Raw genomic sequence first — 20613 nt, 5'->3', positions numbered from 1 at the left:
TCTTCTCATTTGGAATGTTCCATCTCTTTCTAGCTAGGACTGAATGACATATGGCAAAAGACACTAGAGGCAATTAGACTTGTTAGGAGTTTGAGGTAATACACCAAAACAAAGACATTGAGTCCTGAGCTAGGGCAGTGGCAGTGGAGAGATATAGGGGAGACAGATGTGAGAAATTTTAAGGAGGAAGCTCTGATCAGATTTAGTTATTAATTAAGTGGGGGGAGGAGAAGCTAGCAATGAGAAGTTAAGGGCAGCCTTGCACAGTGGCTCATGCCTGTAATCCCAGCACTTTGGGAGGCTGAAGCAGGCAGATCACTTGAGGTCAGGAGTTTGAGACCAGACTGGCCAACATGGTGAAACTCTGTCTCTACTAAAAATACAAAAATTAGCCAGGCATAGTGGTGGGCACCTGTAATTCCAGCTATTTAGGGGGCTGAGGCAGGAGAATCACTTGAACCCAGGAGGCAGAGATTGCAGTGAGCTGAGATCGTGCCACTGCACTCCAGCCTGGTCAACAGAGGGAGACGCCATCTCAAAAAAAAAAGAAGAAGAAGAAGAAAAAAGAAAAACAGTTAAGGGCTGTTTCCAACTTCCTGGTTTTGATGACTGGGCAGATGATAGTGCCAGTCAGGCCAAAACAAAGGGGCTACAGACCCTTTCTTTGCAAGCCTAAAACCAAGCAGGGCAGTCATTAAATCTTAAAGTTCCAAAATAATCTCTTTTGACTCCATGTCCTAAATCCAGGGCACACTAATGAAAGGAGTGGGCCCCTAAGTCTTTGGGCAACTCCACCCCTGTGGCTTTACGGGGTTCAGTCCCTGCAGCTGGCCACAAGGACTGGTATTGAGTGCTTACAGCTTTTCAGGCACAGGGTGCAAGCTGCAGGTGGATCTACCATTCTGGGGTCTGGAGGCTGGTGGCCCTCTTCTCACAGTTCCACTAGCAGTGTTCCAGTGGGGACTCTGTCTGGGGGCTCCAACCCCACATTTCACCTCTGCACTGCCCTAGTAGAGGTTCTCCATGAGGGCTCCACCTCTGTAACAGGCTTCTGTCTAGACATCCAGGCTCTTTCATACATTCTCTGAAATCTAGGTGCAGGCTCCCAAGCCTCAACTCTTGCACTCTGTGCACCTGCAGGCTTAACACCATGTGGAAGCCACCAAGGCTTATGGCTTGCACCTTCTGAAGCAGTGGCTTCAGCTGTGTGTACCTAGGACCCTTTGAGCCATGACTGGAGCTGGAGGGGCTGGGATACAGGGAGCAGAGCATTTTCTGTATTAGTCCGTTCTTTCACTGCTATAAAGAAATATCTGAGACAGGATAATTTATAAAGAAAAAAGGTTTAAATTGGCTCATGATCCCACAGCTGTACAGGAAGCATGGCAGCATATGCTTCTTGGGAGGCCTCAGGGAGCTTGTACTCATGGCAGAAGGTAAAGTAGAAGCAGGCCTCTTACATGGCAGGAGCAGGTCTGACAGACAGCAAGGGGGGAGGCACAGCACACTTTTAAAAAACCCAGTCTTGTGAGAACTCACTATCACAAGAACAGCACCAAGAAGATGGTGCTAAACCATTCATGAGAAACCACCCCATGATCCAACCACCTCCCATCAGGCCCAGCTCCAACATTTGAGATTACAATTCAACATGAGATTTGGGTGGGGACATAGAACCAAACACATCAACACCTGTTCTCAAGATGCATCAGAGTCCCCATCAACTAACCCTATAGAACTCACTATGTTGGAGTAGGGAATAAGAATGGGCAGGAAGTAGGTACTGAATAGCATGGGGACATTCACACCATCATCATTATCATCATTAATGCTTATTAAGTGGAAACTATGTGCGAGGCAGGACTCGGTACATAATTTCCAGGACCCAATGCAAAATGAAAATGTGAAGCCCATTCCCTGGTTCAAAAAGTATTAAGAGTTTTAAGGTAGAGACAGCAGAGCATTAAACTAAGCTCTGGGCCCTTCTGAGCACAGGAAGAATCACACCCATAAAGCTAGTGCTGATACCAGGCAATCTAATTGCTAAACTACAAATGCAACCTTATTTAATAAGATAATAAGATCAGGATTACTATTGCACCTATTTTATAAATGGGGAAACTGAGGCACAGAGCTATCTAGTGAATTGTCTAATGTCATACCACTAGTAAGTGGCAGCTAGGGATTTGAACACAGGCATTAACTCCAAAGCCCATTCTCTTAACCTAACATTGCCTTTCTCCACTCTGTCCCAGTTTTCTGCCCCTGTAACAAACCCAAAATTCCATGCTTCCCACACCTTCACCAAACATCGTAACAACCTCAAGACCATTCCTATCTGCCTAGAGATCAGGGAACTCCCCCAAGGTTACACAGCTAGTGAGTGTAAGGCTGGGATACAAAGTGAGATAATGTGTCTCCAAAGCTCACCTCTTACCCTCTATACCAGAGTTCAGATCCTGACTTACCACTTACCTCACCATGAATACATTTTTATTTTTAGTCCCTTTTTATAAAAGTAAAAATAGAGGCTAGATGCTCTCCAAGAAATAGATCCATATAGATACTGTCAATTGATCAGGGGCAAAGGAGAGAACACATTTGACAGCAGAGAAAATATAGTCTTTTCAACAAATGGTGCCAGAACAACTGGACATCCACATGCAAAAAGAAATGAATCTAGACATATGCTTTACACATTTCACAATAATTCGTTCAAAATAGATAATAGATCTAAATGTAAACTGTAAAATAATAAGACTCCTAGAAGATAACATAAAGAAAACCTAGATGATCTTGGGTATAGCAATAACTTTTTAGAAACAACACCAAAGACAACATCCATGAAAGAAATAATTGATAAGGTATGATTAATTAAAATTTAAAATTTCTACTCTGAGAAAGACACTTTCAAAAGAATGAGAAGACAATCCCCAGACTAGGTGAAAATATTTGCAAAAGACATATCTGGTAAGGGACTATTATCGAAAATATACAAAGATCTCTTAAAACTCAACAATCAGAAAATGAGTAATTCAATTGAAAAATGGCCAGAAGACTTAAACAGGCACCACACCAAAGAAGATATACGGATGGCAAGTAAATATATGAAAAATGCTCCATACATATGTTGTTAGAAAATGCAAATTAAAACAACAATGAAATACCACTACACAGCTATTAAAATGGCCCAAATCAAGAACACTGACAACACCAAATGCTGACAATGATGTAGAGCAACAAGACTATCTCATTCATTGCTAGTGAGAACACAAAGTTCTATAGTCACTTTGGAAGACAGTTGACAATTTCTCATGAAACTAGACATACTCTTACCATATGACCCAGAATCATCCTCTTTGGTATTTATGCAAATAAATTGAAAACTTATGTCCACACAAAAACCTGCAAAGACATTTGCAGCAGCTTTATTCATAGCTGCCAAAACTCGGAAGCAACCACGTTGTCCCTCAGTACGTAAGGGAATAAACTGTGGTACATGAAGACAAGAGAATGTTATTCAGTGCTAAAAAGAAATGAGCTATCAAACCATGAAAAGATATGGAGGTACCTTAAATGCATATTAGTAAGTGAAAGAAGTCAATCTGAGAAATCAATCATACTGTATAATTCCAACCATATGACATTCTGGAAAAGGCAAAACTAAGAATATCAGTGGTTGTCAGAGGTTTAGGGGAAGGGATGAACAGGTGAAGCACAGAGGATTTTTAGGATTTTTAGGATGATAGAGTTATTTTGTATAATGCTATAATAGCAGATACATGACATATGTTTTTCAAAACCCATAGAATGGTCAGCACCAAGAGTAAATCCTAATGTAAACTACGATGATAATGATGTGTTAAAATAAGTTCATCAATTGTAACAAATGCGTCACTCTGATGGTGGGCATTGATAGTAGGGGAAACTGTGCATGTGTGGGAGCAAACCCCTTGTACTTTCTGATCAATTTTTCTGTGACCTAAAATTTCTCAATAATAATAATAATAATGTACCTTTGAAAGGAATAAAAACAGAAAAAAGAAATATCTATCTAAAAGTTGTAATTGCTGTGCCATTTATACATAACGAGGACAATGTGGGCTAGTGAGGCTAAATACCTTACCCAAATTCACTCATTTAGTAATTGAGGCAACTGGAATTCAAATATAAGCAGACTGGCTTAAGAAATTGAAGTAATAGGGAGGTTCCAAGATGGCTGAATAGGAACAGCTCTAGTCTACAGCTCCCAGCATGAGCGATGCAGGAGACGGGTGATTTCTGCATTTCCAACTGAGCCTCCACTGGTGATACCCAGGGAAACAGGGTCTGGAGTGGACCTCCAGCAAACTCCAACAGACCTGCAGCTGAGGGTCCTGACTGTTAGAAGGAAAACTAACAAACAGAAAGGACATCCATACCAAAACCCCATCTGTACATCGCCATCATCAAAGATCAAAGGTAGATAAAACCACAAAGATGGGGAAAAAGCAGAGCAGAAAAGCTGAAAATTCTAAAAATCAGAGCGCCTCTTCTCCTCCAAAGGAATGCAGCTCCTCGCCAGCAATGGAACAAAGCTGGACGGAGAATGACTTTGATGAGTTAAGAGAAGAAGGCTTCAGACGATTGGTAATAACAAACTTTTCCGAGCTAAAGGAGGATGTTCGAACCCATCGCAAAGAAGCTAAAAACTTTGAAAAAAGGTTAGAAGAATGGCTAACTAGAATAAACAGTGTAGAGAAGACCTTAAATGACCTGATGGAGCTGAAAACCATGGCACCAGAACTACGTGATGCATGCACAAGCTTCAGTAGCCAATTTGATCAAGTGGAAGAAAGGGTATCAGTGATTGAAGATCAAATGAATGAAATGAAGCGAGAAGAGAAGTTTAGAGAAAAAAGAGTAAAAAGAAACGAACAAAGCCTCCAAGAAATATGGGACTATGTAAAAAGACCAAATCTACGTCTGATTGCTGTACCTGAAATTGATGGAGAGAATGGAACCAAGTTGGAAAACACTCTGCAGGATATTATCCAGAACTTCCCCAACCAAGCAAGGCAGGCCAACATTCAAATTCAGGAAATACAGAGAATGCCACAAAGATACCCCTAGAGAAGAGTAACTCCAAGACACATAATTGTCAGATTCACCAAAGTTGAAATGAAGGAAAAAATGTTAAGGGCAGCCAGAGAGACAGGTCAGGTTACCCACAAATGGAAGCCCATCAGACTAACAGCTGATCTCTCAGCAGAAACTCTACAAGCCAGAAGAGAGTGGAGCCAATATTCAACATTCTTAAAGAAAATAATTTTCAACCCAGAATTTCATATCTAGCCAAACTAAGCTTCTTAAGTGAAGGAGAAATAAAATCCTTTACAGACAAACAAATGCTGAGAGATTTGTTAAACATGGAAAGGAACAACTGGTACCAGCCACTGCAAAAACATGCCAAATTGTAAAGACCATTGATGCTAGGAAGAAACTGCATCAACTAACAAGCAAAATAAACAGCTAACATCATAATGACAGGATCAAATTCACACATAACAACATTAACCTTAAATGTAAATGGGCTAAATGCTCCAATTAAAAGACACAGACTGGCAAATTGGATAGAGTCAAGACCCATCAGTGTGCTGTATTCAGGAAACCCATCTTACGGGCAGAGACACACACAGGCTCAAAATAAAGGGATGGAGATCTACCGAGCAAATGGAAAACAAACAAACAAAAAAAGCAGGGCTTGCAATCTTAGTCTCTGATAAAACAGACTTTAAGCCAACAAAGATCAAAAGAGACAAAGAAGGCCATTACATAATGGTAAAGGGATCAATTCAACAAGAAGAGCTAACTAGCCTAAATATATATGCATCCAATACAGGAGCACCCAGATTCATAAAGCAAGCCCTTAGAGACCTGCAAAGAGACTTAGACTCCCACACAATAATGATGTGAGACTTTAACACCCCACTGTCAACATTAGACAGATCAATGAGACAAAGTTAACAAAGATATCCAGTAATTGAACTCAGCTCTGCACCGAGCAGACCTAATAGACAGCCACAGAACTCTCTACCCCAAATCAACAGAATATAAATTCTTTTCAGCACCACACCACACCTATCCCAAAATTGACCACATAGTTGGAAGTAAAGCACTCCTCAGCAAATGTAAAATAAAAGAAATTATAACAAACTGTCCCTCAGACCACAGTGCAATCAAACTAGAATTCAGGATTAAGAAACTCACTCAAAACCACTCAACTAACTACATGGAAACTGAACAACCTGCTCCTGAATGACTACTGGGTACATAACAAAATGAAGGCAGAAATAAAGGTGTTCTTTGAAACCAGTGAGAACAAAGACACAACATACCACAATCTCTGGGACACATTTAAGGTACTGTGTAGAGGGAAATTTATAGCACTAAATGCCCACAAGAGAAAGGAGGAAAGATCTAAAATTGACACTCTAACATCACAATTAAAAGAACTAGAGAAGCTAGAGCAAACACATTCAAAAGCTAGCAGAAGGCAAGAAATAACTAAGATCAGAGCAGAACTGAAGGAGGTAGAGACACAAAAAACCCTTCAAAAAATCAATGAATCCAGGAGCTGGTTTTTCAAAAAGATCAACAAAATTGATAGATCGCTAGCAAGACTAATAAAGAAGAAAAGAGAGAAGAATCAAATAGATGCAATAAAAAATGATAAAGGGGATATCACCACCGTTCCCACAGAAATACAAACTACCATCACAGAATACTATAAACGCCTCTATGTAAAAAAACTAGAAAATCTAGAAGAAATGGATAAATTTCTGGACACATACACCCTCCCAAGACTAAACCAGGAAGAAGTTGAATTTCTGAATAGACCAATAACAGGCTCTGAAATTCAGGCAATAATTAATAGCCTACCAACCAAAAAAAGTCCAGGACCAGAGGGATTCACAGCCGAATTGTACCAGAGGTACAAAGAGGAGGTGGTACCATTCCTTCTGAAACTATTCCAATCAATAGAAAAAGAGGGAATCCTCCCTAACTCATTTTATGAGGCCAGCATCATCCTGATACCAAAGCCTGGCAGAGACACACAAAATAGTAGAATTTTAGACCAATATCCCTGATGAACATTGATGCAGAAATCCTCAATAACATACTGGCAAACTGAATCTAGCAGCACATGAAAAAGCTTATCCACCACGAACAAGTTCGCTTCATCTCTGGGATTCAAGGCTGGTTCAACATAAGCGAATCAATAAACGTAATCCATGACGTAACCAGAACCAAAGACAAAAACCACATGATTATCTCAATAGATGCAGAAAAGGCCTTTGACAAAATTCAACAATGCTTCATGCTAAAAACTCTCAATAAATTAGGTATTGATGGGACGTATCTCAAAATAATAAGAGCTATTTATGACAAACCCACAGCCAATATCATACAGAATGGGCAAAAACTGGAAGCATTCCCTTTGAAAACTGGCACAAGACAGGAATGCCCTCTCTCACCACTCCTATTCAACACAGCGTTGGAAGTTCTGGACAGGGCAATCAGGCAGGAGAAGGAAATAAAGGGTAATCAATTAGGAAAAGAGGAAGTCAAATTGTCTCTGTTTGCAGATGACATGATTGTATATTTAGAAAACCCCATCATCTCAGCCTAAAATCTCCTTAAGCTGATAAGCAACATCAGCAAAGTCTCAGGATACAAAATCAATGTGCAAAAATCACAAGCATTCCTATACACCAATAACAGACAAACAGAGAACCAAATCACAAGTGAACTCCCATTCACAATTGCTTCAAAGAGAATAAAATACCTAGGAATCCAACTTACAAGGGATGTGAAGGACCTCTTCAAGGAGAACTACAAACCACTGCTCAATGAAATAAAAGAGGACACAAACAAATGGAAGAACATTCCATGCTCATGGACAGGAAGAATCAATATCATGAAAATGGCCATACTGCCCAAGGTAATTTATAGATTCAACACCATCCCCATCAAGCTACCAATGACTTTCTTCACAGAATTGGAGAAAACTACTTTAAAGTTCATATGGAAACAAAAAAGAGCCTGCATTGCCAAGACAATCCTAAGCCAAAAGAACAAAGCTGGAGGCATCACGCGATCTGACTTCAAACTATGCTACAAGGCTACAGTAATCAAAATAGCATGGTACTGGTACCAAAACAGAGATGTAGACGAATGGAACAGAACAGAGCCCTCAGAAATAATACCACACATCTACAACCATCTGATCTTTGACAAACCTAACAAAAACAAGAAACGGGGAAAGTATTCCCTATTTAATGAATGGTGCTGGGAAAACTGGCTGGCTAGCCATATGTAGAAAGCTGAAACTGGATCCCTTCCTTACTCCTTATACAAAAATTAATCCAAGACGGATTAAAGACTTAAATGTTAGACCTAAAACAACAAAAACCCTAGAAGAAAACCTAGGCGATGCCATTCAGGACATAGGCATGGGCAAGGACTTCATGACTAAAACACCAAAAGCAATGGCAACAAAAGCCAAAATTGACAAATGGGATCTAATTAAACTAAAGAGCTTCTGCACAGCAAAAGAAACTACCATCAGAGTGAACAGGCAACCTACAGAATGGGAGAACATTTTTATAATCTACCCATCCGACAAAGGGCTAATATCCAGAATCTACAATGAACTCAAACAAATTTACAAGAAAAAAATCAAACAACCCCAAGCGCGCAAAGGATATGAACAGACACTTCTCAAAAGAAGATATTTATGCAGCCAATAGACACATGAAAAAATGCTCATCATCACTGGCCATCAGAGAAATGCAAATCAAAACCACATTGAGATACCATCTCACACCAGTTAGAATGGCGATCATTAAAAAGTCAGGAAACAACAGGTGCTGGAGAGGATGTGGAGAAATAGGAACACTTTTACACTGTTGGTGGGACTGTAAACTAGTTCAACCACTGTGGAAGACAGTGTGGCAATTCCTCAAGGATCTAGAACTAGAAATACCATTTGACCCAGCCATCCCATTACTGGGTATATACCCAAAGGATTATAAATCATGCTGTTATAAAGACACATGCACACGTATGTTTATTGCAGCACTATTCACAATAGCAAAGACTTGGAACCAACCCAAATGTCCAACAATGATAGACTGGATAAAGAAAATGTGGCACATATACACCATGGAATACTATGCAGCCATAAAAAATGATGAGTTCATGTCCTTTGTAGGGACATGGATGAAGCTGGAAACCATCATTCTCAGCAAACTGTTGCAAGGACAGAAAACCAAACACCACGTGTTCTCACTCATAGGTGGGAACTGAACAATGAGAACACATGGACACAGGGAAGGGAACATCACATACCGAGGCCTGTTGTGGGGTGGGGGGAGGGGGGAGGGATAGCATTAGGAGATATACCTAATGTAAATGACGAGTTAATGGATGCAGCACACCAACATGGCACATGTATACATATGTAACAAAGCTGCATGTTGTGCACATGTACCCTAGAACTTAAAGTATAATAATAAAAAAAGAAAAACAAATATTAAAAAAAAGAAATTGAAGTAATAAAATGTTTAAGAAAGGCAAATGAAACCAAAATAATTGAGGCTCAGTAAGGTTAATTACTTGCAAAACTGCATAGATCATAAGATGCCGAGCCAGCATCAGAATAGTCAGTCTGGCTCCCGGGCCTGTACCTTAACCCCTTCCCCACAACACTGCATGTATATCTAGATGCAGTCATACATGCAAACACAGAACCTTAGGGATGTCAAAGGTCATCGCTTCTCCTTCCAGGTAGGCACACATAAGTGTAAACCCAGAAGTGCACAAGAGTACATGCATGTAGCTAGAGTAGGCACACACATGTACATAGAGTATACATGTGCATGAAAAAAACACCTTATATAGGGTGCACACATGTGTATGGAAACACACATGTGCATAGGGTATACATATGTGCTTGAACAAACCTCCACCCCTGCTGCTGCATGGCTCTAATTCCCTTCCCAGGTGTAAGAGGCTACACCTCTGGAACCTAGGTTCCCCACAGTAATGTTCTTCACCCCTGGGAAGACCACAGAGCCAATCCCCTCAGGGCTCTGGTATGCATAGAGGACAGGCCCCTGGATCTCCCTTTCTTTTTTTTTTTTTTAATTTTATTATTATTATACTTTAAGTTTTAGGGTACATGTGCACAACGGCAGGTTTGTTACATATGTATACATGTGCCATGTTGGTGTGCTGCACCCATTAACTCGTCATTTCTCACTGTAGGTGAAGCACTGTCACATTTCTGAGGCTATATCTGCACTTCAAGAGGCCACCTTCTTCAGAGACTCAGAGCCCAGATGTAACCCTCTGGCAGCCCCCAAGCCTATTCAGGCCTCTGAATCTCCTGTCACGCCCACAGGTAGGCAGGCTGAGAGGTCTTTGGCAATGGGAACCCCGGGATCAATATCTTCATATAATCTTCTTCCCTTTTCCTGATTTTTTTTCCTCCATCTCAAAAACCAGGAAATATTGTCTCTCTCTATATTTTTCCTCTTGCTCCCTTTGATAAAATATCAGACATTTAAAGTACTTATTCTATGCAAGACACTGTTGTAGTCATTAGTCCCTGCCCTTAAAGGGTGCAGCCCACATTCTGCAACCTGAGACCCACGGGGCTATCTCCTCCAGGGAAACTGAGTTGGCAGAGGAACGAATAAACAAGAACGTGTGGACAATAAAGAGATTGAAAGCACACACTTGGAGCTGGAATCTACCACCAGCTGGCTGCGTGTCCTTAGGCAAGTCACTTTGCTTCTCTGTACTTCACTTTTGGTACCTGTAAAATGGAGTGTTGTAGAAACTAAATGACTTCATGTATATAAGGTTCTTAGAGCAGTGCTTCCACGTGTAAGTGCTGTTTAATTGCTACCCATTACATTACCATAATGGAGACTATTCATGGGAAGGAGCTGTAATAAAGTGGGTATCTCTAGACCAGAAACAGCCAGATGGGGCTTTCTCAGCTCAGCTGAGGAAGACAAGATTTGTTTTCAGCAAATCCCAGTTGAAGTACCTCTGGTGGATCTGATGGCTACCAAAGGTATGTTGAGACCGAGCAAAGGCAATTATTCACAAAAGGAATCTCAATAGGCATATTTTAATCATTCATTTGCCTAGAATCTAGAATTTTAAATCTGGGAAGGGCAAGGTAATTGATCTGAACAACCTGCCATTACTAGCATAGAAATCAGGCAGATTGCTATGGGATAGGACTCCATGAACTCATGGCGGAGCTGAAACCAGAAACGTGTCCCCTGACTTTCAGCCCTGTGTTCAGTGGAATAGCCATAGCAAAACCCAGTTATGAGGTGCTCTACTCACCATGGGAATCAGAAATGGTTGTGAGGAATATGCCAGGCTGGATTTAAGATTAGGGAGTGCCACAAGGCACAGAGGACCAGATAGGTAAGGAGAAAACTATGTCAGTGAAGGAACATGGTGTCTCCAGCAGAGAAGATATTCGAGCAACTAGACAATCTCTTGGGGACTCTGAAACAGAGAATAACTAATCATTGGAGCAATGGGTGGATGAGATGACCTGGAGATTCACATTTCACCCTCACATTTCTGTAGCACCGTTAATTTTGGAGATGTCTCGTTTTTACTACCTTAAGGTATCAAAATAAGTTCATCAACTGTAATAAATATGCCAGTCTGGTGGGGGGTGTGGATAGTCATGGAGTTTTGTTTTGTTTTGTTTTTTCCTGCTAAACTAGGCAGGAAATTGGAAATTAAGCTAAGATACCACCTTCTACGGAGCCAACCTCATTAATAAATCAATTTCCCAGATGTTTTTGCCTTCCTTGAAATGAATAAAACCCAGGCTCTCATAGATTAAGTAACTGTTTGAAAGTTGCTCAACAGCAAAGTCAAACCTAGAACATTGTTCTTCTGGCTCCCATTTCAGAGGTCTCACCACTCCACCAGGCTGACCTTTAAAATGGACATTAGAGAGAGAAGAAGATATCCAGAATTTGGGGTAGCTTTATGGTAGCCTAAGACTATTTTATTCAAACCAAGGATTCCAAGGTTGCTGGAAAAGAGGAGATGGAAAACAATGCTTGCCTTCACAATGGTCAGTCTGTTTTGCAATCAGGTACTGGATGCTGCTTCTCTGCACCTCAGTTTTCTGTGTCCCACGGCTGATATTGTGGGCACCCCCTGGTCACTGGGCTCTTCAAAGATGTGATGAATCTTCCCATATATTGGAGATGAGCGTAAGAAAAATACTAAGGAGTGAGAGACCAGACAGCCTATCCACACCATCTGAGGCAGATTTCATTAGGTGGTGTCCGTAAGGAAGAGCAGGTTAGACTTATTGCATTATGTATTAACGGATGAGAATGGGACAATAAACCACAGTTATCGCATAGCAAAAAATAGAAAGGCAAACTCCAGCCTTGATGAGGCTGGATGAGGAAAAAATTTTCTATTAGCTTGGTGTAAAAGTAATTGCAGTCTTTGCCATTACTTTCAATGACAAAACCGCAATAACTTTTGCACCAACCTAATAGATCTGTTCCATGAGGAACTAGGCCACTTCTGCATTTTCTGAGCTCCCTATCTCTGGAATGCTGAAAAGGCAAAGGTGGAAGGCACAGGGATCTAAAGCCCTGTGACTCCAAGGCAAGCAAAGCTCCCTGATAATCCATATTGCTAGACTCCTCCTTACGACCCAGGATACGTAGCCTGTCGTTTCTGTGTTTACAGCTGCACTGATGAATACTGACTAGTCACAGGTACGTGAGGCACCAGAAAACAAACTGACAACTTGAAATTTTAACTCATTAAATTATTGAGGCAGACAGAGACAGAGCCAGGCATCCCAGAAACTAGTGATTCCAAGAAGAAAGACAAAACCAACAGTGGAGTGGAATCTAGCTGAGAACAGCCTGAGCCGGAGGAACTGGGTTCAATCCCGGATCTGAGGGACTTAAGATGTCCAGAAGAGCTTTCAACCTAAATTAAGCAGGAAATGGGAAATTAGGCTGAGATACCACCTTCTCTGGAGCCAAGAGACAGGAGGTAAAGCTCTAATCTAATAGAGGAGTAAAAACTAGGCAGAAAACAGAGATTTCAGAGAACTGAAAAGAGAAAGACTCAACCTAAAAATAACCCTGCAGAATCCCTAAATGGGACATACCGCTGAAAGGGGCCTATGTACTCAACACTGCCAATCTGGGTGTCTTACATGTACCTTAAGGTATCAAGGTATTCTCAGACTCCCAATGAGGAGAGAGTAGAAAGGGAGAAGCTGGATTTTCAAAAACATGGGCCCAGCTGGGTGTGGTGGCTCATGCCTGTAATCCCAGCACTTTGGGAGGCAGAGGCAGGTGGATTGCCTGAGGTCAGGAGTTTGACCCCAGCCTGACCAACATGGAGAGACCCCTTCTCTACTAAAAATACAAAATTAGCCAGGCATGGTGGCACATGCCTGTAATCCCAGCTACTTGGGAGGCTGAGGCAGGAGAATCACTTGAACCTGGGAGACAGAAGTTGTGGTGAGCTGAGATCGTGCCATTGCACTCCAGCCTGGGCAGCAAGAGCAAAACTCCATCTCAAAAATAAAATAAAGTAAAATAAAAATAAAAACACGGGCCCAGGAGAGATCCTAAGGTCAGGTACTGGTGCTGCAAAATCAGAGAACTGTTGTTGATTCAAGATCTGACAGAGCTGAGGTCCAAAGTCCCCTATAGCCTGTCCTCTCTGAAGTCTAGGAGGAGAGGAGAGGATATGGCTTTGTGGAATGGGAGGCAGAAATGGGAGTAGGAGGGAAGGAAATCAAAAGGATTCCAATATGTAGGAGCGAAGGATAGAGTGGAAGGAGTGGGTCAGCAAGGAGGCTGAAAGCACTTGGCAATAAGACAACCTCTGTTGGCAGAGGACACACCAGCTTAGTTCCCTACTACACATGTACAGTTTGGGGAAGAGGTGTGATAGAGCAGTTTAAAACATAATTTGCAGTCAGTGTGCCTGGGTTTGAATCCTAGATATACCACTCACTGTGACTCTCTGAATTTCAGCCTCCTTTGTTATAAAGAGGGACATAGTGGTACTTAAAACATAGTGTTATTGTGAGAATTAAATGAGACAAATGTTAAATACAGACTCTGTCTAATAAATGTTAGCTGCATTTTTCCAGTTTAGTCACTTTCCAACTGTCTTTGCTGATTCAGGGAAGCAGAAGCCTGGATAATGCGTAGCTTTCCACCAGCACACTGCCCACCCAGCATTGTTAATCCAATTTGGGAAGTGCATACTTGCTGCTAGTGTGTACTCCCTGGTTTCATGTGGACCAGTGGCTAAGAGAAGGACACTACACAAATGATGAGGAAGCAAGGAAAGGAGAAATAACCTGAGATGACAGATGTCCACAATGTGAAAATTCCAATAGAGAAAGACGAGAAGTATAGAAATAGTCCACATTTCCTGTCTATCAAGAAAGAGAGTAAATACCTTTTCAGGTGAGAAGATGTGATTTTTTTTTAAACCTTATAGAAATTTATATTTATTAAATCCCTCAACATTTCTTTTTTTTATTTTAATAGCATATTTAATTCAGTGAGTACATGTAGAATTGGCATCCTGACATTTTTTCTTTTATTATTATTATTATTATTATTATTATTTAAGTTTTAGGGTACATGTGCTCAATGTGCAGGTTAGTTACATATGTATACATGTGCCACGCTGGTGTGCTGCACCCATTAACTCGTCATTTACCATTAGGTATATCTCCTAATGCTATCCCTCCCCCGTCCCCCCACCCCACAACAGCCCCCAGAGTGTGATGTTAAAAGGCTTAGCAAGACTCCCAGGCCCTTCTGGTTCTTCCCACCACTAACAAGCCTCATCATTAAAATGTCATTTCTCTAGCTTATTGTGTGAGCAATAATACTAACCACGTGTATTAGAATTTGACAAACTGTCACTCAACTGTCACTTGAGTCTCCAAATGACAGTGGCAGGCGGGGAAGAACAGCACACACACAAAAACCAGCCTCTACCCCCCACACACACCCCATCTTATTAATAGATATACAGAACTGTAATGACTTGCCCAAAACATGAGAAAATATACAATGTTGTCAGATCCAGTTAAACGGGAAGGGACTAAGCTACTACCTCTGAGGCAAACATCACACTGATCTTAGAAACTCCAAGTTCAAGTCCAAAGGAAATCATAGCCCTTCACCCCCAGCAAACACAATGTCCCAGGAGTGAGGCTGAAAGAGACAGAGAAGAAACTGGGGAAAGAGTCCCGAGAGTCAAATAGATACATTCCCCAGGAGTAGGATGAAGGGTAGTTGTCTCAGGTTGTAAGTATCTATTAAGATTTTCAATGTTTATAAATTCCAACTTTGCAATTTGTATCTCAGAATCTATTCCACACCTTAGAAATTATCTGATGAGTGCAATACACACAAAAACATCCATTGTAACAGTCTGTGAGGGATAGTATGGCTCCAATACAATATATAGTGTGCATATAGTTCTATGGAGAGAAAAAGTTGGCTGGGGGATGAAATTGTTCAGAACTTTCACCCTTTTAATTACAAAATTCATGTAAAAAATCACGTGTTCATTATTTTTAAATACAAGCAATATAATCTTACCACACCAAAAAAATGATAACTACGTGAGAGAGCATATATGTTAAATAGCTCAATTTAGCCATTCCACAATGTATACATATTTCAAAACATCATGTTGTGCACTATAGATATATACAACTTTTGTCCATTAAATAAATAAATATATGTAATATAAAGTTAAATATGTAAGTTACTTCTCAACTTCACCAACCCACTTCAAGAGGCAGCCATATACACATAAACACACACACCAAAGTAAACACAACATATAAGAGTTATTTTTTGTTACAAAAATAGGATTATTCTATATGCATTGTTCTGCAACTTACTTTTGTCACTTAGTAAAACATCAAACACTGGTATAATAGTGATGGCATCACTTGGCAATAAATGGCTCCAGCTCTGCCATCAGACTGCCTGAATTCAAATTTCAGCTCTACCACTTACTCATGGCAGGATCTGGTAAGTTACTTAACTTGGTTAAACTCTAACTTTTAATCTATAAAATTGGAATAATTATAGTGCCTATCACTTAGGATTTGGGGAGAATACAGTGATTTTTAAAAACAGACAAAGCACCTAGCTCAGTATGTGGCATGTACTGAGTGCTAATAGTTGTTGGCTAACATGAACCATCTTATTTCTTTAGAGAGTGCATGCTATTGAGTAACAGGAACTGCACAAAAAATTGTTTAGTCTTTCACCTACATGTGCATATTGAGATTGTTCCCTCTATGGGTTGCTTTGTTTGGTTGGTTGGTTTGGTTGGTATTACAAGCAACACATACTGTGTACTACACAAATATGACTACTTCTAAAGGATAGAGTGCTATAAGTAGAATCATTGGATAAAGAGATGCAGATTTCCAACTCTTGATAGAGACGGCCAAAAGGCCTACACTGATTCGCACTTTCAGCATATGTGAAGGTCTATTTTCCTTTGGATATGATCCCAAAAAATGTAGTGCCAATCTGATAAACTTATTTTTATCTGTGGGTTACGAAGAAGTTTAGGCTTATTTTTTCCCAAATGTTCCAATTGTCATAAATAGAATTTATTTTATAGCCCATTCTTTTTCCACTGCTATGAAATAAATCTTTATTATAGATCATGATCTAAATATAGGCATATAGATATACAAAATGCTTTATATTGGTCAGTTTTTTATTTTTCCCTATGTGCGTCATTATCTTATTGATTATCAATATACTGTGCTTTTATGTGGGGTTAAAAAAGTTTCCCATCATTATTCTAATGTTTCCAAAATAATGTTGTCTGTCTCTAGCCATGTAATACTCTAGAAGAATTTTAGAACAATCTTTTCAACTTCCATTAAAAATTCCCTTCAGGTCTTATTAGAAGTACACTGAATTTTATTAATAAGGATTCATATTTTGAAATATAGTCTTCCTTTTCAGGAGTATAGTTCTCCACATATTCAGATATTCATTTTGTGTTCTATTATAGTTTCTTCTGATAGGTCTTACTCATTCTTTTATTTTGTCCCTCAGGTTAATTTCTAAGTATCACTTAGACTTTCTTGCCATTATCAATTGAAACCTTTTCTTCATTACATTTGTCTAATACAGAAAGATAATTAATACTTTTAGTTTTATAGCGCATCTGGCCACTGGTGAAATTGCCATAGGTTTTAAAAGATTTTCAAATAATTATCTTGAATTTTTTGGTACACAATCATGCCACAAAAAAAATGACATTTTCTTCTTTTTTAATGTTTATGCCTCCTGATGCTTTAGTTTTGCTTTGTTACTCACTCAGTCAGCAATGTAGCTTAATAGTGGTCATAGGGCTATCTTTGCCTTCTCTTTCCATGATATTGGTGGAAATAGGACTCTTACAGTGTATGTTTTATAGTTCTGCAATATTTGGATGTTGAGAATGAGGACTTCATAGTGTTTTAATCAGAAAAGTTAATATATTCAAAGAACTAATCTTGCTTACATAGGCCATTTCTGGGAGTACTCTAATTTTAACTGGTATCCTTGGACCAAAAGATGATAAAGCATCAGATCATATTAGCCAAAGAGAAATGGTTAAATAAACACAGAAATGTTTTTTCTGAAGATGAAAGGAAGTATTATCAGAATTCTGCAATTACCAAGGAGCCTTGATTAATTCTGTTGCTTAGTTTTGTTCTATCCCAACTACTACTACCATCTATGGACCTATGAGCAAGAGAGAATGCTGAAAGAGATAACTTCATTCATAGGGATTCCTTGTATGACAGCATTCTAATTCTAAGTAGAATCCAGCAACCTCTTCCCTGGGACAAAAAAAACGATAATAAGACTAAGGAGATGGTCAAGAAACAACCTCAGAATAATCTTTACAAAAGGAAATGAGAAGAACTCAAACAAATTAGGCCACGTAGAAGTTCCTATGAGCACATGGAAAACCTTTAGTTTCTAATTTAGAAGACAGCTTGGCATCCTTTAACTTTTCTTTTGTTGAATTTTACTATCTGTTTCTGTGTAGTTTCAGAATTAAATGTTCTTTCAAAGTATAATAGCAGTAAGATTTTTAAAATAGATTTGAGGTTGGGGAAGAAGCTGTCTTGGTCAAACTGTCGTTTACATCTCTCCCACTGCTTCTCTAAACCCTATCCAGGAAGTCCAGGGACATGGAGACAAAGAATTACAGCAGCAGCACCTCAGGCTTCATCCTCCTGGGCCTCTCTTCCAACCCTCAGCTGCAGAAACCTCTCTTTGCCATCTTCTTCATCATGTACCTGCTCACTGCGGTGGGGAATGTGCTCATCATCCTGGCCATCTACTCTGACCCCAGGCTCCACACCCCTATGTACTTTTTTCTCAGCAACTTGTCTTTCATGGATATCTGCTTCACAACAGTCATAGTGCCTAAGATGCTGGTGAATTTTCTATCAGAGACAAAGGTTATCTCCTATGTGGGCTGCCTGGTCCAGATGTACTTCTTTATGGCATTTGCAAACACTGACAGCTACCTGCTGGCCTCTATGGCCATCGACCGGCTGGTGGCCATCTGCAACCCCTTACACTATGATGTGGTTATGAAACCATGGCATTGCCTACTCATGCTAATGGGTTCTTGCAGCATCTCCCACCTACATTCCCTGTTCCGTGTGCTACTTATGTCTCGCTTGTCTTTCTGTGCCTCTCACGTCATTAAGCACTTTTTCTGTGACACCCAGCCTGTGCTAAAGCTCTCCTGCTCTGACACATCCTCCAGCCAGATGGTGGTGATGACTGAGACCTTAGCTGTCATTGTGACCCCCTTCCTGTGTATCATCTTCTCCTACCTGCGAATCATCGTCACTGTGCTCAGAATCCCCTCTGCAGCCGGGAAGTGGAAGGCCTTCTCTACCTGTGGCTCCCACCTCACTGTAGTGGTCCTGTTCTATGGGAGTGTCATCTATGTCTATTTTAGGCCTCTGTCCATGTACTCAGTGATGAAGGACCGGGTAGCCACAGTTATGTACACAGTAGTGACACCCATGCTGAACCCTTTCATTTACAGCCTGAGGAACAAAGATATGAAAAGGGGTTTGAAGAAATTAAGAGACAGAATTTACTCATAGAAAGAACAAAATGTTGGCATGTCAAAATCAGGACATCACCTAAAAGATTATTATCAGTTTATCCTCCCTTCCTAACCCTTTTCCACATGGCACTCAAAGAGGTCATGAAAAGTGGTGTTGGATATCAGTAAGAGAATTAACCTGGGAGCAAAACACTCAGTTTCTTTATATATATATATATACACACACACACACACACACACACGTATATACACACACATACTTTAAGTTCTGGGATACATGTGCAGAACGTGCAGGTTCATTACATAGGTATACACGTGCCATGGTTGTTTGCTGCACCCATCAACCTGTCATCTACATTAGGTATTTCTCCTAATGCAATCCTTCTCCTAGCTCCCCACCCCCTGGCAGGCCCCAGTGTGTGATGTTCCCCTCCCTTTGTCCATGTGTTCTCATTGCTCAACTCCCACTTATGAGTGAGAACATGCGGTGTTTGGTTTTCTGTTCTTGAGTTAGTTTGCTGAGAATGATGGCTTCCAGGTTCATCCATGTCCCTGCAAAGGACATGAACTCATCCTTTTTTTAATGGCTGGATAGTATTCCATGGTGTATATGTGCCACATTTTCTTTATCCAGTCTATCACTGATGGAGATTTGGGTTGGTTCCAAGTTTTTGCTATTGTGAATAGTGCCACAATAAACATACGTGTGCATGTGTCTTTATAGTAGAATGACTTATAATCCTTTGGGTATATACCCAGTAATGGTATTTCTGGTTCTAGATCCCTGAGGAATCGCCACACTGTCTTCCACAATGGTTGAACTAATTTACATCCCCATCAACAGTGTAAAAGCCTTCCTATTTCCCCACATCCTCTCCAGCATCTGTTGTTTCCTGACTTGTTAATGATCCCCATTCTAACTGGCATGAGATGGTATCTCAATGTGGTTTTGATTTGCATTTCTCTAATGACCAGTGATGATGAGCTTTTCTTCATATGTTGCTGGCCGCATAAATGCCTTCTTTTGAGAAGTGTCCATTCATATCCTTTGCCCACTTTTTGATGGGGTTGTTTTTTTTCTTGTAAATTTGTTTAAGATCCTTATAGATTCTGGATATTAGCCCTTTGTCAGATGGATAGATTGCAAAAATTTTTTCCCATTGTGGGCCAGGCACAGTGGCTTACACCTGTAATCCCAGCACTTTGGGAGGCTGAGGTGGGCAGATCATGAGGTCAGGAGATCAAGTCCATCCTGGCTAACACAGTGAAACCCCATCTCTACTAAAAATACAAAAACAAAAATTAGCCGGGCATGGTGGCATGTGCCTGTAGTCCCAGCTACTCAGGAGGCTGAGGCAGGAGAATTGCTTGAACTTGGGAGGCAGACAT

At 40.4% G+C, this 20613-nt stretch overlaps 2 protein-coding genes across 2 annotated transcripts in view; one reads left to right on the top strand and one right to left on the bottom strand.

The window, feature by feature from the left end:
- OR1L8 (olfactory receptor family 1 subfamily L member 8) overlaps nt 1-20613 on the bottom strand; it is a 265279-nt gene that overhangs the window by 161887 nt on the left and 82779 nt on the right. The window lies entirely within an intron of this gene.
- Nucleotides 18311-19261, top strand: LOC473048 (olfactory receptor 1L4). Its single transcript, XM_024345870.2, has one exon. It carries the CDS (start codon nt 18326-18328, stop codon nt 19259-19261), a length of 936 nt encoding a protein of 311 aa, XP_024201638.2. The 5' UTR covers nt 18311-18325.

Source organism: Pan troglodytes, chromosome 11 (genome assembly GCF_028858775.2).
Source record: "Pan troglodytes isolate AG18354 chromosome 11, NHGRI_mPanTro3-v2.0_pri, whole genome shotgun sequence".
Taxonomy (NCBI): domain Eukaryota; kingdom Metazoa; phylum Chordata; class Mammalia; order Primates; family Hominidae; genus Pan; species Pan troglodytes.
Note: the sequence above shows the minus strand (reverse complement) of the source record. Positions and strands in the feature narration are given on the sequence as shown.

Coding starts and splice junctions, on each gene's coding strand:
- LOC473048 (XM_024345870.2), top strand. CDS start 18,326: ATGGAGACAAAGAATTACAGCAGCAGCACCTCAGGCTTCATCCTCCTG.